Source organism: Sorex araneus, chromosome 5 (assembly GCF_027595985.1).
Source record: "Sorex araneus isolate mSorAra2 chromosome 5, mSorAra2.pri, whole genome shotgun sequence".
Lineage (NCBI taxonomy): Eukaryota > Metazoa > Chordata > Mammalia > Eulipotyphla > Soricidae > Sorex > Sorex araneus.
This window is the reverse complement of record NC_073306.1, coordinates 109,055,458-109,071,224: the sequence shown is the minus strand read 5'-3', so window position 1 is coordinate 109,071,224 and position 15,767 is coordinate 109,055,458. Positions and strand designations below refer to the sequence as shown.

At 43.0% G+C, this 15,767-nt stretch overlaps 1 protein-coding gene across 1 annotated transcript in view; it reads right to left on the bottom strand.

Annotated features, from left to right (window-relative positions):
- Positions 1-6,446: 6,446 nt before the first annotated feature.
- STOX1 (storkhead box 1) overlaps positions 6,447-15,767 on the bottom strand; it is a 50,459-nt gene continuing 41,138 nt past the window's right edge. The window contains exons 2-4 of the mRNA XM_004617109.2: positions 13,650-13,802; positions 7,558-9,871; positions 6,447-6,753 (exon numbers count right to left, since the gene is read on the bottom strand). Of these exons, the coding sequence (XP_004617166.2) occupies positions 6,606-6,753; positions 7,558-9,871; positions 13,650-13,802 (2,615 nt within the window). The 3' untranslated portion in view covers positions 6,447-6,605. The remainder of the gene's footprint in view (positions 6,754-7,557; positions 9,872-13,649; positions 13,803-15,767) is intronic.

The window sequence follows — 15,767 nt, the reverse complement described above, 5'->3', positions numbered from 1 at the left end:
GAGCAATGCCAGGTATGACCCAAAAAAAGTAAAAAACATAAAAGGTACAAGTCAAAATATAATCATAGTACAAGAATATTTTTCAAATATCTTAAAAGTCAATGACAAATTTTTCTTAAAACTTTGATCTGGAGAGATAGTATAGGGGTTAAGGTACATGCCTTGTGCACATCAAACCTGAGTTCAATACCTAGAACCACATACAGTTTCTGGAGCACTGCCAAGATCTTGGCAGTGCTGCAGGATGTGATTCAATCCCTTCCTGACTTTTCTCAAAATGAATTGAGGTGCTCCATTTGTTGCTCTATTCTATGCAAAACACAAAATTTCCTTTGTATTTGACTTATGCTAGTTAAACTATATTACCTTATTAAAAGATCATTGGGCGCTGAAGCAATAATATAGCGGGGAGGGCACTTGCCTTGCATGTGGCTCCCTGATCCCTGCCAGGAATAATTCTGAGTGCAGAGCCAGGAGTAATCCCTGAGCACTGCCAGAATGCCCCCCCTTCCAAAAAAAGACTATTAACTGGCTTCTCACTAGTAATTTTTTTAATTGTAGAGTTGGACCTTTCATGTTTAGTCCACTTAGAGTAGAAGGGGAAGAATCTATCATTTTTCATCTGCATGACAATCTTACAAGATGAGGAACTGAATATTTTGAAAGGCTATCACACAGAAATGACAATCTTACAAGATGAGGAACTGAACATTTTGAAAGGCTATCACACAGAAATGAGGCAAGTAGAACTGGAGAGATACTAGAGCATGTAAGGCACCTGCCTTGTATGCAGCTGACCTGAGTTCAATCCCTGACACCCCATGTGGTCTCCTAAGCCCCACCAAGATTGGTCCCTGAGTTCAGAGCCCTAAGCACTTCTGAATATGGCCCAAAAAACAAAAAAAGAAATGAGTGGTGATTATAAGTTGATGACAACATATTGGAGACTAAGATAGTGAAGTAATAAGAGAAAATGTACGAAGGAGTAGGAGTGGTTTTCCCATTGCTAGGCAGGATCAAGGCCAAATAAAACTATATTTGTTAGTAAAACATAAAACTGCCTTCCTTACTCATAGTACTGTCATAGCACTATCATCCCGCTGTTCATCGATTTGCTCAAGTGGGCACCAATAATGTCTCTATTGTAAGACTTGTTACTGTTTCTGGCATATCGAATACGCCACGGGTAGCTTGCCAGGCTCTGCCGTGCGGGTAGGATACTCCGGTAGCTTGGCAGGCTCTCCAAGAGGGACGGATTAATCGAACCTGGGTCGGCCACTTTCAAGGCAAACCCCCTACCCGCTGTGCTATTGTTCCAGTCCTCCTCATAGTGCAGGAAAATTAGAAGAATTGGCTGATTTAACAGTTCTGCAGAGATGAACAGAGGTGCTTACATTTTTACCTTCACTTGGAGGTTTGACAGCACTAGAGAAATCTTTTTGGTTTGTTTTGGAGGAACACCAAGCAATGCTCAAGGCTTAGTCCTGGCTCTGCACTCAGGAATTACTCCTGTGATGCTTGGGGACCATATGGGGAGTTAGGGATCGAACCCGGGTTGATCTCGATCAAAGCAAGCACCTTATTCGCTGTAGTTTCTCTCTAGCCCCTAGAGGAACCTCTTAATGCATCTAGAATATGAATATTTATTTGTGTGTTTCCAAATTAAAATGATTAGGGAAAACTTTAAATGTTTGGGAGGTCAGTTTCTTAAGCCAATTGTTCTGAAATTAGTAGAAGGCAGCAGTCATATCAGAAGAGGGCGCCATTACCCAATAAATGAAGGCTACTAGTAATAAAGTATTTCAAAGATTTCACAAGGGAGAAATACCTCTAGTAAATACCCACAGGTTTGGAATTTGTTTTGTTTTGGGTTTTGTTCTGGTGGTCATCCCCTATAGTGCTCAGGGTTTACTCCTGGCTTTGTGCTGAGGCATCACTCCTAGCGGTGCTCAGGGGACCCTTGTGGTGCCAGAAATCGAACCCAGTCTGCTGCATGAAAGACAAGCACTCTTCCTGCTCACACATGTGAAAGTATTGCATTTGTTGTGTTTCTCTAATTTCAGTCACTGAAAGAAACATTAGCAAGGAATCACCCAGGAATTAAGCAAAAAACAAAAGAGAAGGGTTACATTCTGCTAGGAATAGTTTTGTTCGTTTTGTTTTGTTTTGTTTTGTTTTGTTTTTTTGCTTTTTGGGTCACACCCAGCGATGCTCAGGGGTTACTCCTGGCTTTGCACTCAGGAATTGCTCCTGGCAGTGCTTGGAGGACCATATATGGGATGCCGGGGATAGAACCCAGGTCGGCCGCGTGCAAGGCAAACGCCCTACCCGCTATCGCTATCGCTCCGGCCCCTGCTAGGAATGTTTTTTTACAGTTAGGAATTTTGAAATGCTAAGGCAAATTTAAATGACCCTACTACTTAGTATCCATATGTGTTTGAGGTTCCAGATAAAGGAATGGGATCTCATGTTAGACTGTCTTTAACAGGGACTGGAGAGAGAGTATAGCAAGTAAGGCATTTGGTTTACAAGGGGCCAACCCAGGTTTGATCCCTGAGTGCAGAGCCAGGAGTAGCCCCAGAGTACCACCAGGTGCGGGCCACCAAAAAATTAAAAACAAAGTCTTCAATAAGCATGCTTTGCTTATTTTTCTCAATTGTAGTATAGCTGGATTTTACTTTCTATAATCCCCACCTAAAGGTGCCTGACATTGGTTCAAAACAGGGTAACTACTAAAATTGATCAGGTACTAATGACCTATAATTATACCAATAATAAACTATCAGGAAAATTTTGTGAACATATATATTAAAATATACACATAAATAGGAAAATATTAGGTGCCTCCATTAAACACTTTCAAAGAATGGATTTTTCCTCAAACAGCACAATACTCTTAGTGGTAGATATCATTATTATCTTCCTTTCACAGATGAGAAAATTAAATCAGAGAAGTTTAGTACCTTTCTTGCTCACAAAACTACCAAAAACTGGGGCCAATGTACAGAGTGTAAGGTGCTTGCCTTGCACACAGCCAACCTGGATTCAATCCCTGACATCCCATATGGTCCTCAAAGCACCATAAGGAGTGATTCCTGAATGCAGAGCCAGGAATAACCCCCAAGCATCGCCAGGTTTGGCCCCAAAGGCAAACAAAACAAAAGGCCTACCCACTGTGCTATCTCTCCATCCCTGTCTGTGTTCTTATAACCATACCTAATCTTAGGATGCAGTGGTAAATTTGTCAAAGCCACTGAAACCTTAACAGACAGTACTGAGTGGTTCAACCACCGCAAAACAGAGCAGCAAATTGGATCTCTTCTCCAATAGCCACAGGGTTGAGAGATAGCTATACACAGTGCCGAGCTTCATTCTGGCCTTCACAGATAACCAGGATGAGGAGAGCTGTAGAGAGACATTTTTCAATTATTCAATAATTCTAGGGGCCAGAGTGGTACAGTGGTACAGTGGGTAGGGCACTTATCTTGTTTTGTATGTGATTCGATCCCTGGCACCTCATGTGGTCCCCTGAGCCCTACCAGGAGTGATCCCTGAGTGCAGAGCCAGGAGTAAGTCGAGCACCACTGAGTGTGACCCCAAAACTAAAAAGAAAATTTTTAGACATTTAAGGACTTAGAAATCCAAGGGGGAAAAAAATCCCCTCAACCATATCAGTATTAGCTTCTACCCAGTTTTAATTATTCCACATTCCTATTTAATTATTCCAAGAGAAATGGCCATTTTACTACTTGGTCTGAAAAGGCCTGTCAGAAAAAAAAATCTAGTAAGGTTACTGAGGTCTTATGGAGAGTGGAAATGGATCAATTACATCTGAATTAAGTCATTTTCATCTTGTCTCTAGATTTCTGAACCACTCAGGCAGGCCATTCTGTGAGATTGGGCTTCCCTTCAATCCCCACTATCTGAAAACATCCAAACTTCTCACTCCCATATGATTCATCAGCCTCAAATAAGAGAGGAATCAGATGCCCCCTGCCACAGGTACTGGGGACATTGTCAGTCATAATGTAGAGTCATTTGTTCATGTTCAAGCCAATTGCAGAGAGGATTGGATGACAGCAACGATTGGATGAAAAAAATCCTTGTTGTTAACACCCAAGAACTGTAGAAATAAGTACCAGGAGGTTGACTCCATGGCTTCGAGGCTGGCCTCACGTTCCGGGGAAAGGTCAACTCAGAGAAGCGATCACCAACTACATTGTAGTCGAAGGCCATGTGGGGGAAGGGAGTTGCGGGCTGAATGAGGGCTAGAGACTGAGCACAGCGGCCACTCAACACCTTTATTGTAAACCACAACAGCTAATTAGAGAGAGAAAACAGAAGGGAATGCCTTGCCACAGTGGCAAGGTGGGGTGGGGGGGAGATGGGATTGGGGAGGGTGGGAGGGACACTGGGTTTACGGGTGGTGGAGAATGGGCACTGGTGAAGGCATGGGTTCCCAAACTTTGTATGAGGGAAGTATAAGCACAAAAGTGTATAAATCTGTAACTGTACCCTCACGGTGATTCTCTAATTAAAAATAAATAAATTAAAAAAAAATCCTTGTTGCAGAATACATCACTGTATCACCATATCACTATCATCCCATTGTTCATCGATTTACTCAAGTGGGCGCCAGTAACATCTCCATTCATCCCAGCCCTGAGATTTTAGCAGCTTCTCCTTCCTCGTTTTTCCCAATGATTGGAGGCTCTTTTCAGGGTCAGGGGAATGAGACCTGTTATTGTTACTGTATTTGGCATATAGAATACGCCATGGTGAGCTTGCCAGGTTCTTCCGTGGGGGCAGGACACTCTCGGTAGCTTGCTGGGCTCTCCAAGAGGCTTGGTCCAGGAATATGCTCACTCATGTGTGAGGCTTGCCTGAGCATGTGGAAAGCGGCCTGGAGTGTGGCAGTGGTGGGGTAGTGGAGGTCGGCTGCTAGGGCTGGGTCCCTTGAGGTGGGGAGGGCTCTCACCGCCCCCCCTTTGGGGCACCCCTGGCTCAGAGACTGATGGCATGGTTATGGGGACCTCATTTTATGCTTCCTTCCCGGAGAAGCAGCTGTGAGTTCTGGAGAGTGGCCGATGAGATTATAGGGTGCCTGCAGGAGGTGGCTTATGGGTGTGACCCCTGGGTCACCAGAGATTGGAAGAAGCAGGCAGAGGGTCTCTGCTCCCAGGTTCTGCTGAGGCCAGAGTCCAAGATCACAAAGTTCCACATTACCTGGATTCCGTGGGACTTGGCTCATGAGTGATGCTAGGCCAAGCGTGTGAAAAGCGGCCTGGAGCGTGGTGGTGGGGTAGTGGAGCTCAGTTGCCTATTATGTATGGCAGAATACGTAATACATCTATATAAATTCTTTCTGATAAAAGACTTTAACTGCAAAGAAAGTGTCTATGCAACCCTAAAACATTTTCTGAATGTTTTTTGTCAGATCCAGCAATGCTCAGGGGTTTACCCCTGGCAGTGCATGGATGGACCATATGGGATGTGGGGGATCAAACCTGGGTCAGCCACATGCAAGGCAAACACCCTACCCACTGTGCTAACACTGCAGCCCCAATTTTTTAAATTTTTCTATCAAAATTTCCTGAGATCTACTTAACATAAGAACACATTAATCCTGACATAGAAAAACTTACTACGGGATAGATAGCATCCTTTGAATTTTGAGAAGTTATTAACTGAAAAATACATTTAATTTTTTTTTTATTTAAAAATTACATTGGGGGGCTGGAGCAATAGCACAGCGGGTAGGGCATTTTCCTTGCACACGGCCAACCCAGGTTCGATTCCCAGCATCCCATATGGTCCCCTGAGCACCGCCAGGGGTAATTCCTGAGAGCAGAGCCAGGAATAACCCCTGTGCATTGTCGGTGTGACCCAAAAAGCAAAAAAAAAAAAAAAAAAAAAAAAATTACATTGGGCTAGAGCAATAGCACAGTGGTAGGGCGTTCTCGTTACATGTGGCCAACCCGGCTTCAGTTCCTCCGCCCCTCTCAGAGAGCCCAGCAAGCTACCAAGAGTATCTCACCTGCACGACAGAGCAGGTAGAGCCTGGCAAGCTACTTGTGATGTATTCAATATGCCAAAAACAGTAACAAGTCTCACAACGGAGACATTACTGGTGCCCGCTCGAGCAAATCGATGAGCAATGGGATGACAATGACAGTGACAGATAAAAATTACACTGAGGGGCTGGAGCAATAGCACAGTGGGTGTTTGCCTTGCATGTGGCCGACCCGGGTTCGATTCCCAGCATCCCATATGGTCCCCTGAGCACCGCCAGGGGTAATTCCTGAGTGTAGAGCCAGGAGTAACCCTTGTGCATCACCAGGTGTGACCCAAAAAAGAAAAAAAAATTACATTGAATAGTGTCCTAATAATTCCATGTTTTATTGTAATCTATATATTTCCAATAAATTCATAGTAAAATAGGCTTTTAAAAAACTATAAGATGTTAAAAAAATCAGGAACTACAACAAAATATGAGGTTAATAGTATATATGATTGACTTGAGATTATTATATAGTCAATGATTAGAAGTCTATATCAATGCTGTACATTTTTACAAAAACAATTTCCTAAAAGAAAAATAAGAACTAAACATTTATGGCTGGAGTTAGTTGCAATAAGGAATTGGGGCTGAGCGTTTGGCTGGTCTTTGCGCCTTCAAACTTCTGTAGAAAATTCTGTCGTCTTTTCAGTCCATCCAAAATGACTGAATTATTAGATGCCAGACTCTGTGTCCTAAAAAGATTTTAAATGGTAGCAATTATTACTTTCAAAGGGAAACTGTGTTCTTAACGCATTATACATTGATCTGTTATTCTGAAGCAGTATGAAGGCTTTACAAATCTAAAATTTTCTTTATATTTTAAAGTATTCACAACAGCATATACCATGATTAAGCAGCTAATTTATACAATGTTAACATTTTCTAAAATTCTCAGACCCGATATCTAGTCAGAACAATAAATTCTCAGGGCCAGGTAGAGAGTACAGCATGTAGGGCACTTGGTTTGCACATGGCTGACCTGGGTTGGTCCCCAGCATCCCAGATGGTCCTCCGAGCACCTCCAGGAGTGATTCCTAATCACAAAGCCAGGATTAAGCCCTGAGCACTGCCAGGTGTGAACCAAAAACAAACCAAAACAATCAAGATTTAGTAGTAGAGGAATCTTGGCTTACATTAAGAATGAATTCTATCCAATTATATAAAAGATTTTATTATGACTTGATATGCTTATTCAATAAGAGATGTCAAAATTATATCATTTAAAAACTGTTCAGGGGACCAGAGAGATAGCACAACAGTAGGGCATTTGCCTTGCGTGCTACTGAATCGACTTCCATCCCTGGCACTGCAATGGTCCCCTGAGTCCTGCCAGGAGTGATCCCTGAGCACTGAACCAGGAATAAGCCCTGAGCACAGCCAGGTTGACCAAAACGAATAAAAAGTTGTTCAGGGTCTTCCACACGGTGACTCAAAAGACCCTTGGTTTGCATTTTTCTGTGAGACAGTGGCAATCAAATACTTTTATATGTACTTACCGTGGGGAATCTATTCCACTATCTCCTGCCATACTATGGCTTTCTGTCCCCTCTAAGTGACTGTGTTCACGTTGGATATTCTGAGCCAACACTGGCATATGTGAAGTACTGAAAAGTTCTAGCTTTTGTGTTGACTGTTTTTTCATATCCTGATTGTGAAGACTTGGGCTCCAACTGGCCACATCACCCAGGGTATCTTGAAGGGCTTCATCCTCAGAACTGGTTTTTCTTTTGCTATAGCAATCAAGTATATTTCCATCAGTAGGCACTAAGGCCCGTGCAATTTTAGCAACACTAGGTTCTTCTTCATAGTTAAAACTGGATGGGGTCCCCAGAGTAAGGCCATGGCTTTCAGCAGAGTGAGAAGGTTTTTGGTTTTCAGCTGGGTTAGTGAGCAACTGGATGGGTTTGTAATATTTGCTTCCATTAAATATTTGAGGATCAAAACTATGTGTATTGTTGTTGTACTCAGTCAGAGGTCTTTCAGTCATCTTTAGTTTTCCTAACTGGTTTTCTTTGCTTTCACCTGTGAAGGAATACCACAAGTTGCCAGACAACATTTGACATAAGTCATCATCCTCAGAAAAGTCATCTTCATCTAGATACAATGAACTGCACGCACCATCCTCCTCCTCTCCATTCCGATAGAAGATCTGGGCATCATCAGAAAGCCCTTCATTCTCCAGATTTGCGGTCTCTGTGTCCTGAATAAATGTCTTCTTAATGAGTTCTCCTGAATCTCTGTATTGGGTCTCTGGTGGTTTCACATGGTTTACACCAACTGAGTAATCCAAAAGAGCAAGATTTTGAAACTGATACATTGTTTTGTCAACAAATCTACAAACAGAGGACTTTCTCTCAAAAGATGACCCTGGAGATGGCAGGTCATGCTGTGCTTCTTCCACCTCCCCTAGCGTGTCAAAGTGAGAATAACATTTCCCCAACACTTCAGGGAGTGCCTTATTTCTTTCATCATATGCATCATGTCTCAACAGGCACATGCTACCATTTTGCAAAGCACTACGTTGAGGGTAACTGAGGAGATGATCTTTGAGCTCATCAGTGGTAGGCTGGACAGTCAAATTAGTCATATAAATGGCTTCTGCGTTCATTTTATCATTGCATTGTTCAGCATATTGCTTTTTGATATCACCCGTAAGGACATTTGAGGAAGCCAAGGACACTGACCTTCGGACAGACCTTCCCTTTGTTCCAAATTGACTGGGTTTCAAATCACTGGTCTTCTGCACACTGTGCCCTTTGGTTATTGGCCCACCTCTGTGGGACAAACCCGGGAAAGGATTATTGATTTGCTTTTTATAAATCACATGGGAACCTAGTATTGGCATATTCTCACCAACTGATTTCTCCACAGCTTCATCTGCACTTTTAATTTGGGAAGTAGGTTGTGGAGCCAGGCGCTTGGGCTGTTTCTGCAATCTAATTCTTTCAGGGTTAGGATCGCTTCCCTGACCCCTGGACTTATGTCTATCCCTACGCAAATGGCCCTGCCTTCGAGGCTTCGCTGACCAGCCCTGCCTTTTCTTAAGCACCTCCTTGTGAGAGTTTTTATGTCTGACTATAGGTAAATCAGTTGAAGTGCCCTGGCTATTATATTTTTTCTGCTCATATTTTTGCATGAGGGCAGTATGTTTGATCAAGTTGTCGACTGTCAGAATGGGATTAATACGTTTGATTATCTCATGTTCAATGTCCCGAGGGATGTTATCCAAGTTATCTTCATCTCGAACAGGCCACTCTTCCGGTGGGAACTGGGCTGAGAAACTAGTGTGCTCTGTTCTAGACTTCTCCTTTCTGGATATACTGCGCCAGAAGAGCCCAAAGCCAAACTTCTTGCCTTTCTCTCGGTCTTTTGCGTAGGACACAGGTTTGGTGTTCTCATGAACATGAATCTCTTCTGACACTGAAACTGCTTGATTCCGTACCAAAGCTTTGGATTCCCCGAGACATTTCTGGCCTTTTCCAGTCACTTCAGTAGTAGCCAGTAACTCATGTACATCCTGAGCACACGCATCTGGGAAACACCGGCAAGACTGACAATGGGAAAGGGGAGAAGTATTTTCTTTGGCTAACTCTGCACAGCTTCCCATGCTCACAAGATAGGTAATGGAGGTTGGCAGTGGGTGACTGTCATCTGAGAGGCCCCTCTTATTTTCCTGAGTGGTTGTATTTGTGATGAAGTAAGTCTGGGGTGTAACTATGAAGTACCCTTCTCCAGTGTGATAAATCTTCCTTTCTTTAATCAGAGATCCCAGAGTGGTATAGAGAATATCTTGAGGTGGAACTGCAATGCCTAAAAAAACAAGTGTTTTACACATATTTTAAAGAAGACACTTAAGTCTTTAAACACAACAAACAATCCAGGGGGCTGGAGTGATGGCACAGCAGGTAGGGCATTTGCCTTGCACGCAGGAGATCCGGGTTCGATTCCCAGCATCCTATGTGGTCCCCTAAGCACTGCCAGGGGTGATTCCTGAGTGCAGAGCCAGGAGTAACCCCTGGCATCGCTGGGTGTGACCCAAAAGGCATAAATAAATAAATAAATAAATAAATAAATAAATAAATAAATAAAAATAAAATGAAGGCTGGAGGACAGTACAGTGGGTAGGGCATTTGCCTGGCATGGCTAACCAGGAAAAACAAAAACAAACAAGATTACTTACTGCTTAACTAGAGAAAATCTGAATTAATGCAAATACTAAATTAGACAGACCCATTATGAGTTTACATTTTATTAAGGAGCACATTATTGGAGCAAACATGGGAGTCTATAACAATCGCGGTCTCACAGCTTAAATATTAAAACTCTAGGGGCAGGGGGCTGGAGCAATACCACAGCGGGTAGGGCGTTTGCGTTGCACATAGCCGACCCAGGTTTGATTCCCAGCATCCCATCTGGTCCCCTGAGCACCACCAGGAGTAACCTCTGTGCATCACCGGGTGTGACCCAAACAACTGAAGAAAACAAAACAAAACAAAAAACAACCTCTAGGGGCAGGAGAAAAAAAGCAGCCAGTAAGTGGAAAGTAAGAAGAATTGGAAGTGAAAGTCATTCTTCCAACTGTAGAACAAATACAAATGAGCTCATTACACTATTCTGTCAACTTCTTACGTGTTTGAAATTTTCTAGTATAAAAAGTAAAATAATTTTTAAAAGTGACTGGAGTGAGAGTACAGTAGGCAGGGTGCTCACCAACCTGGTTCATTCCCTGGCACCTAATATGGTCCTCTAAACTATGCCAGGAGTGACCACTGAGTGGAGAGTTGGAAGTAATCCCCCCGGAGAGTAAGATAGAGAAGGGACTAGTATGACAATAATAGCTGGAAATTATCATGCTGGATAAGAACTGAGTGTAAAAGTAGGTAAAAGGATATATCTGATAACCTTTTAGTATCTGTATTGCAAACCCAGTGCCCAAAAGGAGAGAGAAGGAGGGAGAGAGAGGAAGAGAGAGAGAAAGCTCTTGCCATAGAGGCAGGCTGTGTGTTTGTGGGGTAGTGATGGGGAGATGGGAGGGAAACTGGGGACACTGGTGCTGGGAAATATGAACTAGTGGAGGGATGGGTTCTAGGAACACTGTATGACTGAAACCTAATCGTGAACAGCTTTGTAAGGGTCTATCTCACAGTGATTCAATAAAAAAGAAAAACTAAAAAAAAAAAAAGTAAGCCCTGAGCACAGGCAGGTGTGTGTGAAGAAAAGTCTTAAAACTGTAGGGACTGGAGCAATAGCACAGCGGGTAGGGTGTTTGCCTTGCACGCGGCTGACCCGGGTTTGATTCCCAGCATCCCATATGGTCCCCTGAGCACCACCAGGGGTGGTTCCTGAGTGCAGAGTCAGGAATAACCCCTGTGCATTGCCAGGTGTGACCCAAAAAGAAAAAAAAAACTGTATGGAGGGGGTTGGTTGGACCAGAGACAGTACAGTTGTACATAGTACACTTGCCTTGCATGCGGTTGACCCAGGGTAGATCCTCAGAATCCCATATGATATCTGAACTCCCAGGAATGAGCCCTAATCAAAGAGCTAGAAGTAAGCCCTGAGAATCACTGGGTGTGGCCCGCAAACAAAAAAATGACAAGAGAAAATGAAGGGGGGCAGAGGTGTTGCTCAGTGGTATTGTATTCTAGTACAATTTATAAAAATATACATAAACTGAAGACATTTCATCATCTCTGAGAAATAGGAAAGGGATAATATGAGGTGGGGAGACCGTGATTTTTTTTCCCTTTTCCTGCTTTGCACTCCTTTCTACAGAGTCACAGTTGTTGCCACAAGTGCTATTTTTGAAAATACTCATATGGAAAGTAAGAAAGATATTCTATCAAATATGTTGACGTTGGCTTTTCTTCTGACAGGGCTCTAAAATGAGACTTTAGGGGCCAGAGTGATAGTACAGTAGGTAGGGTAGTTGCCTTGCATGTGGTCAACCCAATTCGATTCTCGGCATCACATATTTGTAAGGGTCGATCTCACAGTGATTCAATAAAAAAGAAAAACTAAAAAAAAAAAAGTAAGCCCTGAGCACAAGCTGCCAGGAGTAATTCCTGAGAGTAGAGCCAGGAGTAACTCCTGATGTGGCCCAAAAACAAAACAAAAAAAGATTTTATAATTTAAAAATTCAGTATGTCTAGTTTATGTATGTATTTAATAATAAAAAACAGGGGTCCAAAGTGATAGTACAGTAGGTAGGATGCTTGTCTTGCACGCAGTAGACCCAGCTCTGATCCCCAGCATCCCATATGTCCGCCAAGCACCGCCAGGAGTGATTTCTGAGTGCAGAGCTGGGAGTAATCCCTGAGCATTGCCAGGTGTAACCCAAAAAGCAAAATAGAAAGAAAGAATGAATGAAAGAAAGAACGAAAGAACAAATGAAAGAAAGAAAAAGGAGAAAGAAAGAACAAACGAAAGAACAAATGAAAGAAAGAAAAGGAGAAAGAAAGAAAGAAAGAAAGAAAGAAAGAAAGAAAGAAAGAAAGAAAGAAAGAAAGAAAGAAAGAAAGAAAGAAAGAAAGAAAGAAAGAAATAGAAAGAAAAAAGAAAACAGGACTGGAGTTAGTACAGTGGGGAAAACCTTGCCTTGCAAATGGACGACATAGGTTTAATCCCCTGCATATTATATGGTCCCCTGAGCCCACCAGGAATGATTCCTAAGTACAGAGCCAGGAGTCACTCCTGAGCACCATCAGGTGTGACCCTAAAAGCAGTGAATAATTAAAAATAAAAACAGTGTTGTACAGCACATAAAATGATGGCCTTGCACTTATGGTCAATCTGGGTTCAATCCCTGGCATTCCACATGGTCCCCCAAGCACCACCAAGAGTAATTACAGAGCATAGAGCCAGGAGTAACCCCTGAGCATCCCTGAGTGTGGCCCAAGAACTAACTAAATAAATATGAGGCTGGAGGCATAGTACAGAGAGAAGGGCGCTTGTCTTGCACACAGTTACCAGGGTTTGACTTGCAGTCTCTGGAGTCCTGCCAGGAGTGAACCCTGAGCACAGAGCCAGGAGTAAAAATGAAACAGGAGGCAAGAACTGAGTGCTAAAAGTAGATAAAAGGATATACATGATAACCTCTCAGTATGTGTATTGCAAATCATAATATCCAGAGGGAAAGAAAGAGAAAAAGGAGAAGTGCCTGTCATAGAGGCAGGCAGGGGCAGCAGTGGGGGTGGAGGTAGGGATGGGAGGGAAACTGGGAATATTGATGGTGGGAAATGTACACAAGGAAAAAAAGAAAGCAGGGGTTTTAAAGATACAGCTCAATACATGCTTTGCAGGTGGGAGGCCTTGGTTCAATCCCCAGCACTGCATGGTTTCCAAGCTATCTCAAAGCATGAAGTCAGAGAGTAGCTCTGAGTACTACAGGTGTGACACTACAATAAAAACAAATAAGGGAAACCAAAGACATGCAATTAATTGGTAACACCGTAGCACTGTAGCACTGTCATCCCATTGTTCATTGATTTGCTCCAGCAGGCATCAGTAACATCTCCATTGTGAGACTTTTGGTTACTTGTTACTTGTTAATTGGTAATTGGTAATTCAGAAAAATACATTACTTTACCTGGGTAGTGAATCTTCAAATGCTCCAATAGGGATTCCTGTGTTACCATGATCTGAGCTGAATTCATATCAGAGATAGCACAGCAAAGAACTTCAGCCAAAGGTATAAACTGAGATTGAGCTATTGGGTTCATTTGCACTGGGAAGACATCACCTAAATGGGAGATAAAAAAAAAAAAGAGAGAGAAGGATGTTGGAATACTGCATGACTGAAACCTAATTACAAACAGCTTTGTAAGGGTCTATCTCACAGTGATTATATAAAAAAGTTTAAAAAAACACAAAATAAAAGAAGGAAAAAAGGAAGAGGAAGGGAAAGGAAGAGGAGGAGGAAGCAGGAGGATGTGGAGGTGGAGGAGGAGGAAGAACAAGAACAAGAAAAGCAAGTTAAATTTGATATATACATTTGAAAATAATGAATCAAGAATATATATTGGCGGAGCTGAGGCAATAGCACAGTGGGTAGAGCCTTGCATTGCTCGTGGCCAACCTGGGTTTGATTTCCAGCATCCCATATGGTCCACCAAGCAACACCAAGAGTAATTCCTGAGTGCATGATCCAGGAGTAACCCCTGTGCATCGCTGGGTGTGACCCAAAAGGGGAAAAAAAAAAGAATATATATTGGGCCTGAAGCAATAATATAGCATATAGGGTGCTTGCCTTGCACACAGCTGACACAGGTTTGGTGCCCGGCATCCCATGTGGTCCCCTATATTCCCCAGAAGTAACCCCTGAGCACAAAGTCAGGAATAAACCTTGAGCACAGTCGGGTGTGACCCAACAAAACAAAACAAAGAATATAAAAGACTGAATAGCTGTTGCAATTATTATTTCATTGGTCTTTACTAAATATGGAATTATGATATATACAGTAATAGAAACTATGGAAGAGAGTTTACAATTATGGTCCTTACTTTAAACAAATGTGTAGTATTTGTCACTAGAAACAAAAGATAGTTTGTAACTAAAAGCACAAAATGCTATCAAAAGACAGGACAGACATGGCATTTGAAGCGAGTCTCATCTTTCAAAGCATTTTTGTATAATAGCTGAGTAGCAATAAGATTACTTAAAATGCATAGACATGTACATGTCAGAGTGATAGTACAATGGGCAGGGTACCTGCCTTGCATGATATCGACCTGGGCTAATTCCCCTGGTATCCCATATGGTCTCCCCATCCCGATCCTGGGCATGGAGCCAGGAGTAAGCCCTGACTACTGCTGCATATGGCCCCAAAAATAAAATATGAAGAAAGTCTTTAGATTTCTTTTTGTTTTCTTTTTAGGTCATACCTGGCGATGCGGGCTGGAGCTATAGCACAGCGGCTGGGCATTCACCTTTCAAGCGGCTGACCGGAGTTCGATTTCTCTGCCCCTCTTGGAGAGCCCGGCAAGTTACCAAGAGTATCGAACCCACACGGCAGAGCCTGGCAAGCTACCCGTGCGTATTGGATATGCCAAAAACAGTAACAATAAGTCTCTCAATGAGAGACGTTACTGGTGCCCGCTCGAACCAATCGATGAGCAACGGGATGACAGTGTACAGTGTATCTGGCGATGCACAGGGGTTACTCCTGGCTTTCACTCAGAAATTACTTCTGGTGATGCTCATGGAACCATATGGGATGCTGGGATCAAACCCAGGTCGGCCACATGAAAGGCAAATGCCTACCCTCTGTAAATAGCTCAGGTCCCTGATTCAGAATATCTGAAGTGAGTCTGTGATTCTGCATTTCTTTATGCTGTTTTTGTTATTATTTTTGAGTCATCTAATTGTGCTCAGGACTTACTCCTGCCTCTGAGCTCAGGGGTCACTCTTAGCAGGGCTCAGGAGATCATATGGGATGCCAGAGACTGAACAGCAAGCTCAGGACTTACTCCTGGCTCTGTGCTCAGGGATCATTCCTAGCAGAGCCCAGTAGACCATACAGGATGTGAGAAATTGAACAGCGGTGCTCAGGACTTACTCCTGGCTTTGTGCTCAGGGATCACTCCTAGCAGGGCCCAGGAGGTCACATGGGTTGCCAGAGATTGAAGCTGGGTCATTCGCGTGCAGGGCAGGTGCCATAGCTATGGCTCCAGCTTCTGTGGTGGTGCATTTCTAACAAACGCTGTC